Raw genomic sequence first — 21,510 nt, 5'->3', positions numbered from 1 at the left:
ATATACTGTAAGTTAGCTAATGTTATTGGTCTTCCATAGTATAGCCCACCAGAATTAGTATTCTACCTTCTTTGTCATGGTACTTATGCAGCAGTTCAAAGGGGGTATTTCATTTGAAAGATATGTATACTCCATTTTTTCTATGGGGTCCTGAACTGAAATAATATTGGTCATAATGTTTTGTAGGAGTTCTAGGTTCATTGGTTTCCTTAAAATGGGTTTCCTGTAGCATAATAATGTCAATTTCTCTTTAATAGAAATCATGAAAGGCTATTTATCTTTTTTCGGCTGATAAAAACCCTTTGACATTTTGGGTGGCTATATTTATCTGTCTCACTAGAGGAAAAAGGGTCGCTGTCATTGTGAATATTTATAGTCAAAAGTTGGGTCTAGTGTAATAACCTTCAATGTAGGATACATCCACGTACAGGAAAGTTAAATGTGAATGAGATGTGTTCACATGTATTTAAGGCTAGGGAAATTAGGGTAAATAACGTATGGAGACACTATAGAAAAAAACCTATAACTGTCTCTTTTCAGTTGTGTTGTGAGGAGCTATTTAATAAGCTGTTTCTGTATGCACACTTATGTGAGCATTTTATGATAATCTGGTGTAAGCATCTTTGTGGTGTATATGAATAAGTTTAACAGCATAAACATTAAACAATCGCTAATACAATAGAAAATATTTACGCTAAACATTGTAATATAACTAAGCAAAAGTGCTTATTAGAGGTAAATACGGTCATGAGCATATTCTGATAAGTCCTGTATCACAATAACCTGGAGAAGCTTCAGTTTTAGGCTGAAGTCTGCCGCATTAAGTCCAATATGGCACAAAAAAACTTATAAAATTTAAACAGTGACTAATACAGTAACAGAGTTATAACTATATTCTGTTTGAAACTTAAGTAAGGCTAAATATCTTTAATCGATAATATCAATTTCAGGTTAAGTTCAGATCTGTGCAAAACTATTGAGGAGGAACTTCATGTTTAAGCTGGTTCCTGCAACGTATAGTCCAGTAAGATACTGTGACAACAATGAGACTCAAGAATAAAATGTTATAATCAAACCTCATGTCGGTTCTTTTGGCTGATCAGTTGAGAAGGACTGCTTCCTTTTGTGTTGCTTGGATAGGGGATCTGTCCATTCTCATCTTTGTGGCTTGGGAGTATCTTGATGTATAGCTCTTTTGTTTGCTTGTGCAGGGTTTTTGATTTCTGGAGGTGAAATGTTAATTGCTGTGCAAAAGTGGGTTATATGTTGGACATCTTCACATTAAAATTTATTTCCGTTCTTCATTACTATAATTGAGATTGGGAATCTCCATCTGTATGGAATTTTCATTATTTTTAGATGACTGGTCAGATCAGCGAAATCCCTTCTCTTTTGCAGTGTTCGTATAGATAGATCCTCAAAGATCTGGATACGGGAATCTTGAAATATAAAAACTTGTTATCTGGCAAGGTTGTAAGCGTAGTTCCTTTTGTTGGAATTGTTGAAATTGGACAATAACGTCTCTTGGTGGAGGTTATTTAATGGTTTTGGATGAAGTGCTCAATGTGCTCTGTCCTTAGCAATTTCTGAAATAGTGGTGTTGTTGGTTTTAGCAAGATCTTCAAATAAGTCAAATAAGTATTTCTGCAGATCAGGAGGTTGTATAGACTCAGGAATACCTCTGAACCTCAAGTTACTGCGAAGAGATCAGTTTTCCAGGTAGTCTATTTTGCACTCTAGTTCAGTGATTTGTTTATTCTGGGCCCTCATTTTAATAGATAGGTCTGCAATGTCCTGGGATATAATCACTTCATGCTCTTCTAAGGAGTCAACTTTGTTTCCCAGGTCAGAGATGTCTTTTTTAGGTCTGTGCATTCCTCTTTTATTCATGTTTTGACCTGTTCTATGAGCGTTTCCATAGTCTTATATGTAATAGGAAGGTCTGTTATGCGGTCTGGAGAGGACGGTTATGAGCTTCTAGAGGATTCTTCTTGGTCACAGTAGGCATCTTCTGTAGGTTGGCATGATTTATTTAGATCTTTTTTGTTTTTGTCTTTGTCAGAATGCTTAAAGAAGTTGTTTACAGAACTTTGTCCACTCTGTGCCTGTTTTGGGGGATTTGTCCCCTTTAGTGGATTTCCTCTGGGCCATTGTGGTACATTTGAATCTTTGAATGACTATATATAATAGTTTGGATGACTTGCCAGAGGATATTTGTGGCCTGTATTACTGGAGCGGTATAATATGTGTACTAGTTCTGATATCTGTTGTGATGTAAGTTACTTCCTATAAGCGACCCGTTATCCAGTATTATAATAGTCTCCAGCTAGATGTTCAAACTTATGTAGGATAATTTCTTATCACTCCGGTAAGGTAGTGTTGAGGGTTATTTTATATTGATAGTTTGTCATGTGCCGGATCGTCAATTAAATTGCTTAAGATAGCAAGCAGTCCTTTATTGTGAGACTATTATGGCACAGCTTCTTTCTTTTGCGGGCTTAGTCATGTGGTCTGAATAACTTTGGAGATACTGCGTGTATAGCAGCTGTTATATAGGGGCACTCTACTATTTGTAGATGCAGCTGTTGCTTTTTACTGAAGTGTATATTCGTATTAAATGTCCACTTACCGGCAGAGGTTGTGCAGGCCTTAGATCTTTCTCCCTGTGCCAATAAAAATCACACTTCCAGTAAGGTGCTGTCTTCAGACGCTTGACTGAGCTTTTGTATCTCACATGAAGCTTCGTTAAGACAGTTTTAGGTGCATTTAGGTCAGCTTACTAGAAGAGCCTCAATGTGTTGCGACCATCTTAGTCGTCCACTCGCTCCGCTCTGCAAGTTTTTTTTATGTGTATAGTTATTTGTGTGCCTAACTTGGGCATCATAGTAAGGGCCATATGTAGTGGCATAATGGCTACAATGGGTGGGGGCTCCCCTGAAGCAAAGGAAGGCAGATAGTGCCGGTCAGCCAGAAAAGCTGGAAGTATCTGGCTGAAATATGTTAATACACACCCCCTGCATTCTCCAACCTTCATAAAAGTTGGTGGAACCAGTGACAGCAGTGGAATTCGCATCCACCTATAGCCTAATTGGTATTATTATGGCTTATAGGCAATCGTGGGAGCATTAACAATTCTCCAACTTTTGATAGATTACATATGGTACATCAGTGTATTATCTTCTTCATGATGTCTGCTATATATATATATATATATTTATATATATATACATACAGCAGGTAGTGGCAGGTGCACTCTCACTAACACTTTAATTCCAAAAGCCAGGGTGCTAGAATATGGTGTAGAATATGGAAATCAGGAGACAGCACTCACTGGTCTTGACAATACTGGATTTATTCAGTGACGTTTCGGGGAATACACCCCTTCATCAGACCCTGATGAAGGGGTGTATTCCCCGAAACGTCATTGAATAAATCCAGTATTGTCAAGACCAGTGAGTGCTGTCTCCTGATTTCCATATATATATATATATATATATATATATATATATATATTTGCTTTGTTGTACAGAACCATGTTGGTATGTTATGTCATGCACAAATTCACCATCATAAATCAGATTAAGAATTTGATGTGATAAAGGAAATCTATTCTCTCTATCATTATAGATAAATAGTTATCTATACCTGCTTAACACATCACTAGAACATTTAGTTAACAAGCAGTAAAGGCAGGGTATATAATTTCTTTGGGGGGTGGGGATGGCACCAATATGTGTCTTCGTAGCAAAAAAAAAAAAGTGTCAGGGCTATGGATCTGATCTGAGGTCTGATATGGGTGTATTTCTGACAGGGGCTGCAAACAGTGGCGTCTAATTGGAGGTCCTTTATAGGCATTCATATTAAAAATCAAGAGGTCTGATCTGAGATTTGATCACAATCCCACCAACTGTTTTCCTGCTATTACCCACTGGTCAGCTGCTGTTTATGTGAATGACAACCCTAGGAAGCACATTGCAATGAATTTTATTAGTTATTTTCCTAATTAATTTATTATGTTTTAAAGATTAAATATATATTCTATTATTGACGTAGGCAGGTCAGAAACAGCGCTCAGAGAAGGGAGAGAATGAAAAAAGAATACAAAGAACTTATGGTGTAGTAATTTCACAAGTACCAATCTAAATTAAACTTGCTCACCTTTTTATACCTGACTGTCTAGCACACGCAGGGGATATATATCCCTAACTATGGTAAAGATGACATTTTCTCATGCCTTTCACTCCCTAAATTCTTCACTGCCATGGAAGGCATTGAACACTCACAACCAGCCATTCCATTGTGCCACTTGTTTTTGAACTTACTTGTAGGAGTGTGATATATTTTATGAGTTGTCTTGAGTCCAATAAATGAATGATTCTTTTAACAAATACGGATTAAATCAGAGCTGTGTTTGCTATGACAAGCAAGATACCTTCCATACTCCATAAGGCTGATGGAAGCATGAGAAAATGTCATCTTTACCACAGCTAGGGATATACTGTATATCCCCTCCGTGTGTTAGACATACCTCGCATGTTTCAGGTATAAAAAGGTGAGAAAGTTTTAAATTTCCCGTTTAAATATTTAGATTGATACTTGTGAAAATACTACACCATAAGTTCTTTGTATTCTTTTTTCATTCTCTCTCTTATCTGAGCGCTGTTTCTGACCTGCCTACTTTGATTTCTTCCTATTTCCAATGGCGAAAGTGGATACAACAGATACAGCAACCATTGGAATACAATAGGAGATACTTTTGCATATATACCATTTGCATTATACACAGCGCAAATAGAAAAATCATTATTTTTTCTTTCTCTTATATATTTTATTAAATATGTAAAACAATATGAAAAGCAACAAAAGCGGAGGCTGATACAAAATAAACTACTATCCTATCTGCTAATGTACTGTTTTTTTTAAATAAATTATGATATTTATGACCTGCACCAAGCACAAGAAAGGTAAAATAACATTGTCAGCAAAAGAAGTGCACATAAAATTGATCAAGTAAAATATATTTATTTTTTACCATCGTGGTTTGAATTCCCAAGAGTCCATGGTTCATCAGAATCAAAATGAGTATCGCCTCCGATCCCTGGTCCAGGAAAGTAGGCATGTGCTAGAAATCCACCTTCTCCATCAAATGGAGAACTATCTCCATGAAATCCAGAAGCAAAAAAGATCATAATGTCTGCTTCCTTTCTTTCATTTTTGATCTCATGATATGGAATTTCTTCAAATGTTAATGGGGTCACTTTTTGCCACACATCAAATGCTTGTCGAATTGCTTTCCTTGTGTCAAGTTCACCAACCTTTGGGGTGTAATTGTGTATGCTGAAAAAAAAAAACATAACAATAAAATAATAAATGGGTTACACTTTACTAACAATAGCTAGGCCTAGTTTTTTTATTGCTGTTGTAAACAATGTAAGCTATTGCTCCTCTAAAGACTATGGAGATATTTTATATAACTAGCAGTTTTCACAGTTTACAACAGCAACGGAAACTGGGTCATAGAGTAAAGAATATACAAATATTACTGAAACTGCATAAATATTTTGATTACAATATATGATTTCTATTTATGAAAGGGATATTATCATATGATTACCTTAACTGCATTTGTTTAAATTAACCAGTGGTGTGACCTCTGGTTAATTTTCAGAGTGCTAATTGCTAACTCAAGCTCACGGTAGTATTTACCAGTCACTTGTAATGGCTGGTTATTTATCTTGGACCGTAAACGGACTAATTTGCCCTTTTATGGGTGCACGATAAATTAGTGCTCCACTTATAATCAAGCCCATAGTGTTTTACTTCTAATATATTTGTATAGATAGACAGACATATAGATAGATAGATAGATAGATAGATAGATAGATAGATAGATGTTTATGGTTATAAACTGTGATATAATTGTAACTCTGCAGTAACTCAGCAATGTCTGCTCACTTCTAATCACTTGCACTTTCTCCTACTGAACAGCACACACACAAATCTCCGACAACAAGGTACCACAACTCATTTTAATTTTGCTTCCAACATATCTGTTTTTGAATTCACATCTATACACAAACCCCATTCTTGGGTGCAGAAACAAGTCTAACTGTCTATTTCACTAACATTCTGAATCATACAAACTGCTTGTGGTATTAGGGCTCCATTTCTGAAACAGGAAGTGCAGCTTTAGAGCCTGGGCAATGCTGATTTTCCCATGCATTGAATTCATTTTAAACGTTTTAAAGGAGTGTTTAAAGAAAGAACGTTTGAGAACCAGTCTCCATCACTACTGCAAACTATGTTTAAAAAGATGGTTTAAAGTTTGGTTATCTGTAGTATTTCATTAATAAATTTACTTTATGTTATCTTTTTAATTAGAACAACAATTTGTATACACTTGTAAAACAAGGATACACACACTTGGTTGTGATCTATATACTAAGAGCATGTGTAAAAATACACGTAAGCTTCTCGGTTACAATTTAGAAGGTGCCTTCCCCAAGGGACATGGAAGTCAAAGTTACATTTTCATGTTTCAGACAGAGAGTACAAGTTTTAAAAAAAAACGTAATTTTACTTCTATTGCCTCATTATTCTTTGTTGAAACATATTTCCTTACCATGAGATCATACTGAGGTAGTGCTGCAAAGATTGCTGCCATTTAGTATAAAGTTTCTGTAGGCAGATTGATGAGCTGGAATCCAATATACAAGCAATAGCACAAGGTTACATACATTTGTCGAGGTGAAACCTGACGTGAGGCAGATCCTCTGTTGTATGAGAAGGCAATGGGGCTTATAGTATAGAAGGTGCCCCAGAAGGATCCAGGGTCAAAAAGCAGAGCCAAGATCAAGCCAAAATGACAGTCGGCACAAGCAAACAGGACAAGGGTTAAACCAAAAAGCATAAGCCTGAGGAAGAGCCAACGGTCAAGGAGATCAGCAGGATAAAGAGCACTGGAAGGAAAAGGATAACAGGGACAAAAATGGTATAACCACTGAGGGCTTATGGGAAAGAGGGAGCCTGACATCACTGAATCTGAATTACCAACCACTGAGTAGACATGTGCACGTCTGAAAATGTTGTTTTGTTTGGTTTTGTATCGATTCAGTACTTTTTAATTTAGTTTGGTTGCATTTGGATTGATTCGTTATAGCAGTCATTTGTTTTGGATGCATTCAGAAGTTCGTTATGTTCGGATTCATTTGTTCTGTTATGTTACATTGATTTGGATGTCTGCAAACCAACACAAAAGGAATTATTTCACTGTTCTATCTCAAATTTAATTGTAATATATCTCTATCCGTTTTTTTTTATAATAAATATGGAATGGCAAAGGAATTGTGATTAGTCCAGAGAGTTAAACTATCGCGCCATGGCCATTCAGATATAACGAATGAATCTGAACTAATTTGGATGTTTTGTTACAAATAATTCTGACTAGTTTAGCTCTGTTACTAGGGTGATTCTGAGATTCGGATACATCCAAATTTCCGAATCACCCAAATTTCGTCTGAATTTTAATTTGGAACAAAACTAATTGCACATGTCTACCACTGAGGGATTTGTGTTAGAATTTATAGGTTCAGTTAGGATACCAACATGACACAAGCATGTACGTGTAAACTCACATACCTAATTTAGCTTGAATGGCGGCCCATTGAGTACAAGCACCAAGTCTTACTTATTCTCAAGGTCCAATGAACAGAATGACGTTGGTGCATAATACACACTGAACCAAAGAGAACTAGAGACTTACCATGAGACTTCTTAGGCCACAATGGAAACAGGTACATATGCCTGACTTAGTCAGCAACCTGCCATAAAGTGCTTACATTCACACTCTTGAGATTATTTAGGTATGCTTACATTAAAATGAGCTATGTTTTAACAAAGAAAAGCAAGAAAAATAAGTATATTTGATTTGGTAAAGTAGATTGACAAGCTGATAAAAATTGCGTGCTCTATCAGAACTATTAAAGTTTAATTTTGACTTTCATGTTCCTTTACTCATATACAATCACCTAGATAGTATTTAATAACATAAGGACTGGTGAGGCTAGAGAGGCTGAAGATGCTTGAGGGAGTCTAACAAAAAACCATACCACACTTGTGAATGTTATTGTAACACTGCTCCTCTGCTGTGGCCGTTGCCATGGATACAGGCACTCCTCCTGTTGCTAGGGATATGGCAATGTAACTGTAGCACGGTGATGACATCATCACCGCCCACCCTGTCTTCCCTATGTAAAGGCCTCAGTCTCTCTCACCTGTGCCCAAGTATAGGTGTTACTTCTTGTGCTCCTGGGTGCTGTATATCTGCATGCTGAATTGCTGTATTGATTCACTGTTGCTGAACTCTGCCTGTTTTGACTACTCTGCTTGCCTTAACCCCTGAATTGATGGACTGCTTAACTGTTGAACTCTGCCTGTTTGACTACGCTCCTTGCCTTAAACTCTGCATTGCTGGATTGCTTAACTGTTGATAAACTCTGCCTGTTTGACTACGCTGCTTGCCTTAACCCCTGAATTCCTGTATTGCTTTACCGTTGATGAACTCTGCCTGTTTTGACTACTCTGCTTGCCTTAACCCCTGAATTGCTGGACTGCTTTACTGTTGATAAACTCTGCCTGTTTTGACTACTCTGCTTGCCTTAACCTCTGCATTGCTGGATTGCTTAACTGTTGATGAACTCTTCCTGTCTGACCATTCTATTGGTTTACCCCTAAACTGTTATACTGCTGGATATCCTTTTGTTGCCGCTGATTACTGCCCTGCCTGCTGTGAGTACTGCTTACCTCATTTTACAAACTCTCTCTCTGCTCTGGGATATTTCCTATCATTCCACTTGATGCTGGGATAAGAAGACTACTGGCCAAGTTTAGTCTGATAGTGGAATATCCCACAAGCATTACAGTTATTTATGTTCTGGAGAGTTTAGTATTCATATTCCTTACTAAATCATTGGGTCTAGTATGGAATTTTGTTTTGATTAACAAACCAATAAAGAGCTCCATCTGAACAACAGACCAGATTTTATTATGGAAATGAGAATAGTGGAAGTGAGTGGGGAGCCTCTGATGTGCCACAAGGGGCCACTTTAGCTTATACTCCCAGGGTTATTGCGATTTCTAACAATGCTGTTGCAGGATCTAATCTTTGTATGACATTTAGAGGGACATGAATCCCAATTTGTTTGTTTATTTCAAGATAGAGATATGCAATTTTAAACAACTTTCAATTTTATTTCTATTGTCTAATTTGCTTCCTTCTCATGGTATCTTTTGTTGAAAAGCATAGCTTGTAGGCTCAGGAGCAGAAATGCACTACTGTGAGCTAGGTGCTTATTGGTAGCTGTACATATATGTATCTTGTCATTGGCCTACACAAATGTGCTAAGCTAGCTCTCAGAAGTGGATTGCTGCTCCTTCAGCAAAGGACACCAAGAGAATAAAGCAAATTTGATAAAATAAGTAAATTGGAAAGTTGTTTAAAATTGTATGTTTTATCCTAACCATAAAAGAGAAATTTGTTTCATGACCCTTTGAGTGACTACACGTTTCTTTATTTATTTAGCATAAAGACCCCTGTACTAACATACGGCTAGATTTAGAGTTTGGCGTTAGCCGTCAAAACCAGCGTTAGAGGCTCCTAACGCTGGTTTTGGGCTACCGCTGGTATTTAGAGTCAGTCAGGAAAGGGTCTAACGCTCATTTTGCAGCCGCGACTTTTCCATACCGCAGATCCCCTTACGTCAATTGCGTATCCTATCTTTTCAATGGGATCTTTCTAACGCCGGTATTTAGAGTCGTGGCTGAAGTGAGCGTTAGAAATCTAACAACAAAACTCCAGCCGCAGAAAAAAGTCAGTAGTTAAGAGCTTTCTGGGCTAACGCCGGTTTATAAAGCTCTTAACTACTGTGCTCTAAAGTACACTAACACCCATAAACTACCTATGTACCCCTAAACCGAGGCCCCTCCACATCGCCGCCACTCTATTAAAAATTTTTAACCCCTAATCTGCAGACCGCACATCGCCGCCACCTACGTTATCCCTATGTACCCCTAATCTGCTGCCCCTAATACCGCGACACCTACATAATATTTATTAACCCCTAATCTGCCGCCCCCGCTGTCGCTGACACCTGCATATTTTTTTAACCCCTAATCTGCCGCTCCGTACACCGCCGCAACCTACATTATACCTATGTACCCCTAATCTGCTGCCCCTAACACAGCCGACCCCTATATTATATTTATTAACCCCTAATCTGCCGCCCCCAACGTCGCCTCCACCTACCTACAATTATTAACCCCTAATCTGCCGACCGGACCACACCGCTACTATAATAAATGATTAACCCCTAAAGCTAAGTCTAACCCTAACACTAACACCCCCCTAACTTAAATATAATTTAAATCTAACGAAATAAATGAACTCTTATTAAATAAATTATTCCTATTTAAAGCTAAATACTTACCTGTAAAATAAACCCTAATATAGCTACAATATAAATTATAATTATATTGTAGCTATTTTAGGATTAATATTTATTTTACAGGCAACTTTGTAATTATTCTAACCAGATACAATAGCTATTAAATAGTTAATAACTATTTAATTGTTACCTAGTTAAAATAATTACAAAATTACCTGTAAAATAAATCCTAACCTAAGTTACAATTAAACCTAACACTACACTATCAATAAATAAATTAAATAAAATACCTACAAATAAATACAATGAAATAAACTAACTAAAGTACAAAAAATAAAAAAGAACTAAGTTACAAAAAATAAAAAAATATTTACAAACATTAGAAAAATATTACAACAATTTTAAACTAATTACACCTACTCTAAGCCCCCTAATAAAATAACAAAGACCCCCAAAATAAAAAAATTCCCTACCCTATTCTAAAATTAAAATAGAAAAGCTCTTTTACCTTACCAGCCCTGAAAAGGGCCCTTTGTGGGGCATGCCGCAAAGAATTCAGCTCTTTTGCCTGTAAAAAAAATACATACAATACCCCCCCAACATTACAACCCACCACCCACATACCCCTAATCTAACCCAAACCCCCCTTAAATAAACCTAACACTAAGCCCCTGAAGATCTCCCTACCTTGTCTTCACCACGCCGGGTTCACCGATCGATCCAGAAGAGCCTCCGATGTCTTGATCCAAGCCCAAGCGGGGGGCTGAAGATGTCCATGATCCGGCTGAAGTCTTCATCCAAGCGGGAGCTGAAGAGGTCCATGATCCGACTGAAGTCTTCTATCAAGCGGCATCTTCAATCTTCTTTCTTCCGGATCCATGTAGTTCATCCCGCCGACGCGGAACATCCATCTTCACCGACGACTTCCGATCAGCCAATAGAATGCAAGCTCAATCTGATTGGCTGATCGGATCAGCCAATCGGATTGAACTTGAATCTGATTGGCTGATTCCATCAGCCAATCAGAATTTTCCTACCTTAATTCCAATTGGCTGATAGAATCCTATCAGCCAATCGGAATTCGAGGGACGCCATCTTGGATGACGTCCCTTAAAGGAACCGTCATTCGTCGGGAAGTCGTCGGTGAAGATGGATGTTCCGCGTCGGCGGGATGAACTACATGGATCCGGAAGAAAGAAGATTGAAGATGCCACTTGATGGAAGACTTCAGTCGGATCATGGACCTCTTCAGCTCCCGCTTGGATGAAGACTTCAGCCGGATCATGGACATCTTCAGCCCCCCGCTTGGGCTTGGATCAAGACATCGGAGCCTGGACGGATCGCTGATACCCGATGTGGTGAAGATAAGGTAGGGAGACCTTCAGGGGCTTAGTGTTAGGTTTATTTAAGGGGGGTTTGGGTTAGATTAGGGGTATGTGGGTGGTGGGTTGTAATGTTGGGGGGGTATTGTATGTATTTTTTTTACAGGCAAAAGAGCTGAATTCTTTGGGGCATGCCCGCAAAGGGCCCTTTTCAGGGCTGGTAAGGTAAAAGAGCTTTTCTATTTTAATTTTAGAATAGGGTAGGGCATTTTTTTATTTTGGGGGTTTGTTATTTTATTAGGGGGCTTAGAGTAGGTGTAATTAGTTTAAAATTGTTGTAATATTTTTCTAATGTTTGTAAATATTTTTTTATTTTTTGTAACTTAGCTTTTTTATTTTTTGTACTTTAGTTAGTTTATTTCATTGTATTTATTTGTAGGTACTGTATTTAATTAATTTATTGATAGTGTAGTGTTAGGTTTAATTGTAGATAATTGTAGGTAGTTTATTTAATTTATTTATTGATAGTGTAGTGTTAGGTTTAATTGTAACTTAGGTTAGGATTTATTTTACAGGTAATTTTGTATTTATTTTAACTAGGTAGCTATTAAATAGTTATTAACTATTTAATAGCTATTGTACATGGTTAAAATAAATACAAAGTTGCCTGTAAAATAAATATTAATCCTAAAATAGCTACAATATAATTATAATTTATATTGTAGCTATATTAGGGTTTATTTTACAGGTAAGTATTTAGCTTTAAATAGGAATAATTTATTTAATAAGAGTTAATTTATTTCGTTAGATTTAAATTATATTTAATTTAGGGGGGTGTTAGTGTTAGGGTTAGACTTAGCTTTAGGGGTTAATACATTTATTAGAGTAGCGGTGCGGTCCGGTCGGCAGATTAGGGGTTAATTATTGTAGGTAGGTGGCGGCGACGTTGCGGGCGGCAGATTAGGGTTTAATAAATATAATATAGGGGTCGGCGGTGTTAGGGGCAGCAGATTAGGAGTACATAGGGATAACGTAGGTTGCGGCGGTGTACGGAGCGGCAGATTAGGGGTTAATAATAATATGCAGGGGTCAGCGATAGCGGGGGCGGCAGATTAGGGGTTAATAAGTGTAAGGTTAGGGGTGTTTAGACTCGGGGTACATGTTAGAGTGTTAGGTGCAGACATAGGAAGTGTTTCCCCATAGGAAACAATGGGGCTGCGTTAGGAGCTGAACGCTGCTTTTTTGCAGGTGTTAGGTTTTTTTTCAGCTCAAACAGCCCCATTGTTTCCTATGGGGGAATCGTGCACGAGCACGTTTTTGAAGCTGGCCGCGTCCGTAAGCACCGCTGGTATCGAGAGTTGCAGTGGCGATAAATTATGCTCTACACTCCCTTTTTGGAGCCTAACGCACTGAAAACCCAGCCATTCTGTGAACTCTAAATACCAGCGGTATTTAAAAGGTGCGGGGGAAAAAAAGCATGCGTAGCTAACGCACCCCTTTGGCCGCAGAACTCTAAATCTAGCCGATAAAGAGTAAATTATAATAAAATTACATTTTTATTCATTTGAAACATAGTGTAATAAGAGAAATAGGAGCTTTTAAAATTGTTTAAATTTACTGAAATTTACTTCCCAGAAGGCCTATCCAATTTCAAACCAATGAGCCCCACAGTCTGGCACCGCATTTCCCTAAACTACACAAGTCTGCTATCAAACAGCAACATACATGATTCTCTTTTTCTCTTGGTGGTTGATTTCCAATGTATTTATTTCTTGGTCTGTATGCATTTGTAGGTTGTTTGCAAAAAATCTGGATAAAGAATTGCTTGTTAGAAGTTTATTTATGTAGTCATATTTTTTTTAAGGAAAAGGATATAGAAGGGATGCATTTACTTAGATCTGAATATTATGAGAGGATTTTTGTTTTGGCATTAGTATGTGTATAAGTGTGTCTGTGTGTGTACATGTGCTTGTTTGTTTGTGTCTGTTTGTGTGTCTGTCCTGTGTGTGTGTATGTGTGTACTGTACGTGTTCTTGTTTGTGTGTGTGTCTTTCCTGTGTGTGTATATATGTGTGCATGTGTGCTTGTTTGTGTGTGTCTGTGTGTGTGTTCTGTCTGTATATATGTGTGTACTGTACGTGTGCTTGTTTGTTTATGTCTGTGTTTGTGTGTGTCTGTCCTGTCTGTGTATATGTGTGTACGTGTGCTTGTGTCTGTGTGTCTGTCCTGTGTGTGTATATGTGTGTACGTGTGCTTGTTTGTTTGTGTCTGTGTGTGCGTGTGTCTGTCCTGTGTATGTATATGTGTGTACGTGTGCTTGTGTGTTTGTGTCTGTGTGTCTGTCCTGTGTGTGTATATGTGTGTACGTCTGCTTGTTTGACTGTGTCTGTGTGTGTGTCTGTCCTGTATGTGTACGTATGCTTGTCTGTTTGTGTCTGTGTGTGTGTGTCTGTCCTGTGTGTATATATGTGTGTACGTCTGCTTGTTTGTCTGTGTCTGTGTGTGTGTCTGTCCTGTGTGTGTACGTATGCTTGTTTGTTTGTGTCTGTGTGTGTGTGTGTGTCTGTCCTGTGTGTGTGTACGTTTGCTTGTTTGTTTGTGTGTGTCTGTCCTGTGTGTATATGTGTGTACGTGTTCTTGTTTGTGTGTGTGTGTGTGTGTGTGTATGTCTGTCCTGTGTGTGTATATGTATATGTGTGTGTTTGAATTTGTGCATATGTGTGTACGTTTGCTTGTTTGTTTGTGTGTGTCTGTCCTGTGTGTCTATATGTGTGTACGTGTTCTTGTTTGTGTGTGTGTATATGTGTGTACGTTTGCTTGTTTGTTTGTGTATGTCTGTCCTGTGTGTGTATATGTATAATGTGTGTGTTTGAATTTGTGCATATGTGTGGGCGTATACATATGTGCTTGTTTTTTGTGTCTGCATGCTTGTGTTTGTGCCTATATATACACATCTGTGTATGCCTATTTGCATGTGTATCTGTACATGTGTGTATATTTATTTTTAATGTGATTGCAACATGAAAAAAGATTACACTTTATTCCACTGGCAGAATACATGCTTTATATGAGCTAACACAGAAGCAGAGGAAATTACTCTTACTAGAATGAGTTTTGCAAATGCATCCATATTGCAAAAATGATTTTAGTCAAATCTGAAATGCTCCACTGTGCAATTCAATTTTTACTTTATATTCCTCTAATAGAACATGGAAATTGAATTTTTGGCACATAACTAATCAGTCTAGCTAAAATTTACACAAGTTCATTAGTTATTTTCTGAGCCAAGTATATCTAATTGTACAAAATTTTAACTAGAAAGTAAACTAGGCTGTAAATCAGATAAAAAAATGAAGGCTGTAGTAGGGAATAATGATTTCATTAAAGGGATATAACCAGATTTTTTTTAATACATTGGGGGAGAATACAATGCGGCGCAGGCTTCAGCGCTACTGCTGAAACCCGCATCGCCCGTAAATTTACCTCGCACATTAGGGTATAACATATACTGCGCCGTCAAATGTTAGACTGGCATAAGTAGACCAAACTGGCGATGTTCAGAAAAGTGCGTAAATACACATTTCTGTCGTCGCCAGTAACTTACGCCAGTATTATGTCTGCGTAACTTGTTAATAACGAGTAGTTTATGCAAATGAGGATATCGCGCGTAAAAATTAAACCAAAATTTAAAATGAAAAGTGCAACGGAATACGCTATTCAAAATCACTATATAAACCCATGCGCAACCGTCATTTTCTTGCGTGTGTTTGGATTGTTCGTTGAGCTACAACACACAGCCCAGGAGTGGAGGATTAGTAAGAGTAGAGAGAGGTGCAAACAGAATAAATAGTTAGGTCGCATTGGTGGATTGAGTAATTTGTACACTTGCTTACACATATTCTGACATATTGCACACATTGCATTCATACATATACACAACACTTTTTTTTCTAACACCTCACATATTTTATTTTCCTTTTACAGTGTGATAAGCTGAGTGTTTGGTTGTGATTGTGTGTGACTGAACTGGGAGTGAGTGGGAGTGTGTGTGGTGTGATTAGTGTGAGGATGGCAGGGAGAGGTAGGGATGAGGGGAGGAGGGGAGAGGAGTGGCAGGGAGAGGACAGGAGAAGTCCCCAACAGGGAGTAAGTGGAGTGTGGAGAGCCAAAAGAGATGCCATAGAGCCCCAGAGACCATGCACATCCAGGAGAGGGAGAGAGGGCACACATGGGGACAGAAAAGGGGAGGAGGGAGAGTATAGGCAGGAACACACACAGCCAGGGACATCTCAGGGAGGAACCCAAGTGGCCATGGAGGATGAAAGGCTGAGATGTCCTAACTTTTCATTTGCAGAAAATGTTGCCCTAGTCCAGGCCATCATGGACAACTACAGTGACCTCTTCGGCCAGGAGCAGGGCAGAGGCAGTGCCAAAAAAAGAAAGACGGCATGGATGGTGGTAGAGGATACTGTAAACAGCATGGCCCTGCAGAGGAGGACTGTAGAAGGCCTAAAAAAAAAGGTGGAATGATTGTAAGAGGAGGGTCAAAGAGAAGATGAGGCAGGAAGCTGTCCACCAGAAGGGAACAGGCAGTGGGCCATCTCTGGAAATCGAGGACAACACCTGGGAGGAGATGATACGCAGGTCCCTGAGTATCACAGCAGTCTGTGGACTTCCAGGGGCTCGTGACTCAGGGGTTGCAACAACAGCACATCATGCTGGTGAGTAACATCCCACACACCTGTATTATATGTAATTGAAATACAACATCCTTTAATATCACACATTCATGGACATGATGAGGAGCATGGTATTTGGAGTACTAACAAAAACATCTACAATTATAATTGACATTACTGCTACATAACACAATGCAATTCATGATGTGAGGTGGAATAGTGCAATACTAACATGTCTCAGAGTAACACAGGCCACAAGCCACATGTAGAGTTTTTTTATGTAATGGCCATTATAGCCAATCCAATACATTTTAGCTCAATAAAGCAGGATCTGTGCCTAGATCAAGCTAAAGTAAATTATGTGACAATAGTGTCACTTTAAGAACACATTATTTCATCATTGACATGTACACATAACTATTGTATGAAACACATCCCTGTATACTGCTCCTATTCAAATCACTCATAGACAAACTCACAATGTGCACATGCATGTTATAGAGTTTGACATGTGAATCAGTGTATGCCCTAACATGTATCAATGTACATTGTATGCCACATGGACATATATCTGACTGTACTAATCCCTCTCATCCTTTAACTCCTCCAAACTGCCATTCCACCACCACCACCAGTCATCATGCAACCGCAGGAACAGTGTGCTCCCAGGCATGAGCATGGTGGGATGGCTTCAGCTGAGGATCTGCTGAAGTGCAGAAGTGATGCCACCGACATTGCCATATGACCCCTGGCAACATTCATGGCCAGAGGAATATCCTACCTTTGGTTTTGAGGGGGAGCCAAGACAGGTACAAAGGGTCCATGTATTTACACCCCCCACAACACAATCACATTCTCATGTCAGTCATGGATATTGCCCACAGCCAATGTCACAGGATGTGCCTATTGAAGAGGTTGAGTGGTCACACTCTGGTCATCAGTGGTAATACCAATCATCTTTGAGAGCTCCACCATCTTCTTCCCTGGGACGAGCTCCACCATCTTATTTCCTGGGACGAGCTTTACCATCTTCTTCCCTGGGACAAGCTCCAACATCTGCAGATGAAAATACACCAGACGCTACAGCTGCCCCTCAAGCACCAGAAGCTACACCTGCCCCTCAAGCACCAGAAGCTACAGCTGCACCTCCACCTCAAGCACTAGAAGAACATACACCAGCATCACCTCTTTTCCAACATCGTTGCCAACAAACCCTGGGTGAGAAATACATTACACTCCAGAGGAGGCTCATCAGAAGCACTGAGAGCTTACAAAGAGGCCACAAGAGGTTCTTCAGAGACCAAGAGAGGTTACACAGCATTGTTAAGTGCAAGTGTTCAAAACCAGTCACAGATGATGTGAATTCTGTCTGATATGCAGATGCAGATGGAAAATAGATGGAGAGAACAAAATCAGCTTTTGGGTGTGTTGGTTGAGCACTTTACACACCAGCAGGACACTGCCTCCAGCCTATCATCTATCACCAGCAAAAATACCAAAATCTGCTAGAAGAAGGAGAACAAGGCAATCCACTAAATGTACCTCAACTCCCTCATCCACAAAGCCAAAGAAACATAAAAATATGACCTGTGTTGAAATAGCAATAAAAAACAAGTAAGATTATCATGTTTATGACATATTCATGTACTATAACTGACATCACATAGTTGTGTATGAAGGGTACATATAATAATATTCACTTATAAGATGTAAATCAATGTTTCTCACATCCAATATAAATTGACACATGGGTATATATATATATGAATTACACAGAAGGTGTGAGAAAAGATAGAAACATCCATTTCCATTCTTCTCCAAAATGATATTCCAAAAATTATTGTGACCTAAACATGAATTAAACAAGACATTTTCAGTAATTTGGGTGGTTAAGGGAAGGGGGTGGGATGTAATTCTGCAAGACATGATATATATACATGCAATGGTTGGTGAGGTACAGTCAAACATCATAATACATGTTAATGTTATGGTTTACTGTGCTTATGAACAAGTAACTTACAGGTGAAGTATTCACAGATGACAAAGTCCCTCACTTCATTCCCCCTCAGTGTCTCCCTGTCCACACCCTCAGGTACAGAAACCACCTGCTGATCTTGCTCTGGGTCAATGTCCCCAAATATACGTGTGTCCACAGCAATGTTATGTAGAATACAACATGCATTGACAATGGAACACACTTGGGGTTATACTGTAAAGCTCCGCCTGTCAAATCGAGACAACTGAATCTGGTTTTGAATAGGCTAAAGCTCCTTTCTATCACATTTCTTGTTGTAATGTGGGCCTCCTGGTACCTGAGTTGTTGCTCTGTAAGGGGTGTGCCAAGGGTGTCAACAGCCATAGTCTGCAGACATACCCTGCGTCACCTGTCATGTAACATATGTATTCTGATTGATATAGGTTCATCATGTGTTTAAAGGGACATAACAGGAATTTAATTTAAAAGATAGATTTATCTAGAACATTACATTGGTGCAATGTAAGCAATAAACTTTGATGACAGGATTAGTCTAGACAAAATTCTATTTTCATGATTCAGATAGAACATGCCATTTTAAGAAAATGTCCCGTTAAATTAAAAAAGAACTTAAAGGGACATGAGACCCACATTCATTCTTTCATGATTTAGAAAGAGCCTGCAATTTTAATCAACTTTCTAATTTAAAACTATTATCTAATTTGCTTAATTCTCTTGATCTCATTTGCTGAAAAGCATATCTAGATAGGATCAGTAGCTGCTGATTGGTGGCTGCACATAGATGCCTCATGTGATTGGCTCATCTATGTGCATTGTTATTTCATCCACAAAGGATATTTAAAGAATGAAGCAAATTAGTTAATAGAAGTAAATTGGAATGCTGTTTCAAATTGTATTCTCTATCTGAATCATGACATAATAATTTTGGGTTTAGTGTCCCTTTAAAGAGAAAAACACAGACAGAATGAAGGTAGTGCATACTCACAGGGCAGCCAACCTCCCGAGAGTGTTCCAGATTCAAAAAGCTGGAATCATGGGCACTCCCTGGAAAGCCTGCATACACATGTGCGAATTTCAGAGTGGTATCATAGACCAGTGATTTTTAACCTTTTTTTTGCCGTGGCACACTTTTTTACATTAAAAAATCCTGTGGCACACCACCATCCCAAAATTTAAAAAAAATCACACATTGTAGCCTAATACAGCATATATATATACACATACACACAAACACACACATACTGTATGTATTGTGCTGTTATGCCATGCCTCCTACAAACTACCCCTGCATTGGGAGTAAAAAACAAGCAAAGTTTAAAAAATATGTCACACTGTTGTCAGTCTGCCGTGGCACACCTGAGGATCTCTCACGGCACACTAGTGTGCCACGGCACACTGGTTGAAAAACACTGTCATAGACCATCTGGCAATTCAAGGAGTAAAACCCTTTACTGTTAATATAGAGGAATGGCTCCTCATGTGGGGCCACAATACGCACATGTCTGCAATCAATTGCCCCCATAATATTGGGAATACTCCCCACTCGATAGAAGCCTTGTTTAACACTGTTCCATTCCTGGAGGGTACGGGGGAAATGAATGTATCACTGTGTCTGGTTATATAGAGCAGTCAAAACCTCCCCTAAGAGCCTGGAGAAGTTGGACTGTGCTAGGCCAGACACATAGCCCTCTGTTGACTGGAATGAGCCTAATGCCAGGAAGTGCACAACACGTAACAGCTTCTGCATACCAGTCAGAGCTTGGTTCCTATTCGCTTGAGAGTCAATATCATCCTTCAAGACCTCATTTAGGTCAATAAGGCTTTGCAGAAGTCAAGCAATACTTTTCCCTGACCTCCTCCTCTGTCATTCCGAACAGAGTGACCCTAACCCTGTGGATCCTTGGTGCCCTTGCTCTTCCCCTCAGCTGATGCTGACATCTTACAGGCCCCGCCGGCCTATGACCAGCTGCAGCAACAACAGCAGCAGGGGCAACATCAGGAACAGGGACAGCAGGAGCAGGGACAGCAGCAGCAAGGATGGCCACAGCACCATGACCAGGGACATCAGCAGCAAGTAGATCAGCTGCAGTAAGTCTTTCAGCAGCAGGGAGAGCATGCCCAGCAGGTCTATCCTCCACAGCAGGTAGTGCAGCAGCAAGGGCTTGTAGGCCTTCCAGCACCCCTTGTGCCCCACGATGCTGTCTGTTAGATATTGAAGGTAAAGCAGGGGAAACATGGTGACTAATGAGGGTGTGCATTGTCAGGTGTGTTAAGGCTGCAGGTGAGAGGTTGTGCTGTTTGTGATTGGTTTGACACACTTGCAGAGGGAGGATACTGTTTGTAATAGTGCTTAGAAAAGGTTTAACTGTTTGAGATTTGCGGCTGATATGTATGTGATTGCGCATGCGTTAGGTGTTTGTTAGGCCTTCCAGGGAGTTATGGTGCTTTTTAATGCTGCGCAAGGGTTGCTGTGCCTGCCTATGTGTGACGAAATAAAAAATGGAGTAGAATGTATCCATTCTGCGCTGCGTAAGTCCTTGCGTTGAATATGTGATACAGATTTGCGTCGCGGTTCTATGTTAGCTAATAGGAGTAAAAATTGCGGGTGACGGGTGAAATATACGCACCGCATTTATATGCGGCGCCGTATATGTGATACAAAAACGCGTAAAAAAACAGCGTTGTCGGCTTTTGCGGGCGAAGCCCCATATGTAATCTTGCCCCTGAACTTATAATTTAATAAAACAAATACCAAAGCAGGTGTGCGTGTGTAATATATTGTAAACATGTAAATATATTTAATATGCTGCCTACAACATTTGCTTTGATGAGAGAAATGCCCCAACCAATTTAGATCTATATGCGAAGCAGAGCATACACATGCTCATGCACACTCTCATTGCTGACACAGTGAAATGCTCATGCATGGCACAGCACTACTTGGCATGTTTCCTGCTCTAACATCACAGCAGAGGAAGGCAATGCATACTTGTACTTTGCTGACATAGTGAAATGCTCATGCATGGAACATGATGACTTCTCTAACATCACAAGACATGAAAGCAATGATT

At 39.2% G+C, this 21,510-nt stretch overlaps 1 protein-coding gene across 2 annotated transcripts in view; it reads right to left on the bottom strand.

Moving 5' to 3' along the window:
- Positions 1–21,510, bottom strand: part of MMP24 (matrix metallopeptidase 24) — a 520,603-nt gene that overhangs the window by 83,627 nt on the left and 415,466 nt on the right. For both annotated transcript variants that reach the window (XM_053721040.1, XM_053720963.1), the window contains exon 4: positions 5,033–5,337. In XM_053721040.1, coding sequence (XP_053577015.1) covers positions 5,033–5,337 — 305 coding nt within the window. The remainder of the gene's footprint in view (positions 1–5,032; positions 5,338–21,510) is intronic.

This window comes from Bombina bombina, chromosome 1 (genome assembly GCF_027579735.1).
Source record: "Bombina bombina isolate aBomBom1 chromosome 1, aBomBom1.pri, whole genome shotgun sequence".
Classification (NCBI taxonomy): domain Eukaryota; kingdom Metazoa; phylum Chordata; class Amphibia; order Anura; family Bombinatoridae; genus Bombina; species Bombina bombina.
This window is presented reverse-complemented; position numbering and strand designations above follow the sequence as displayed.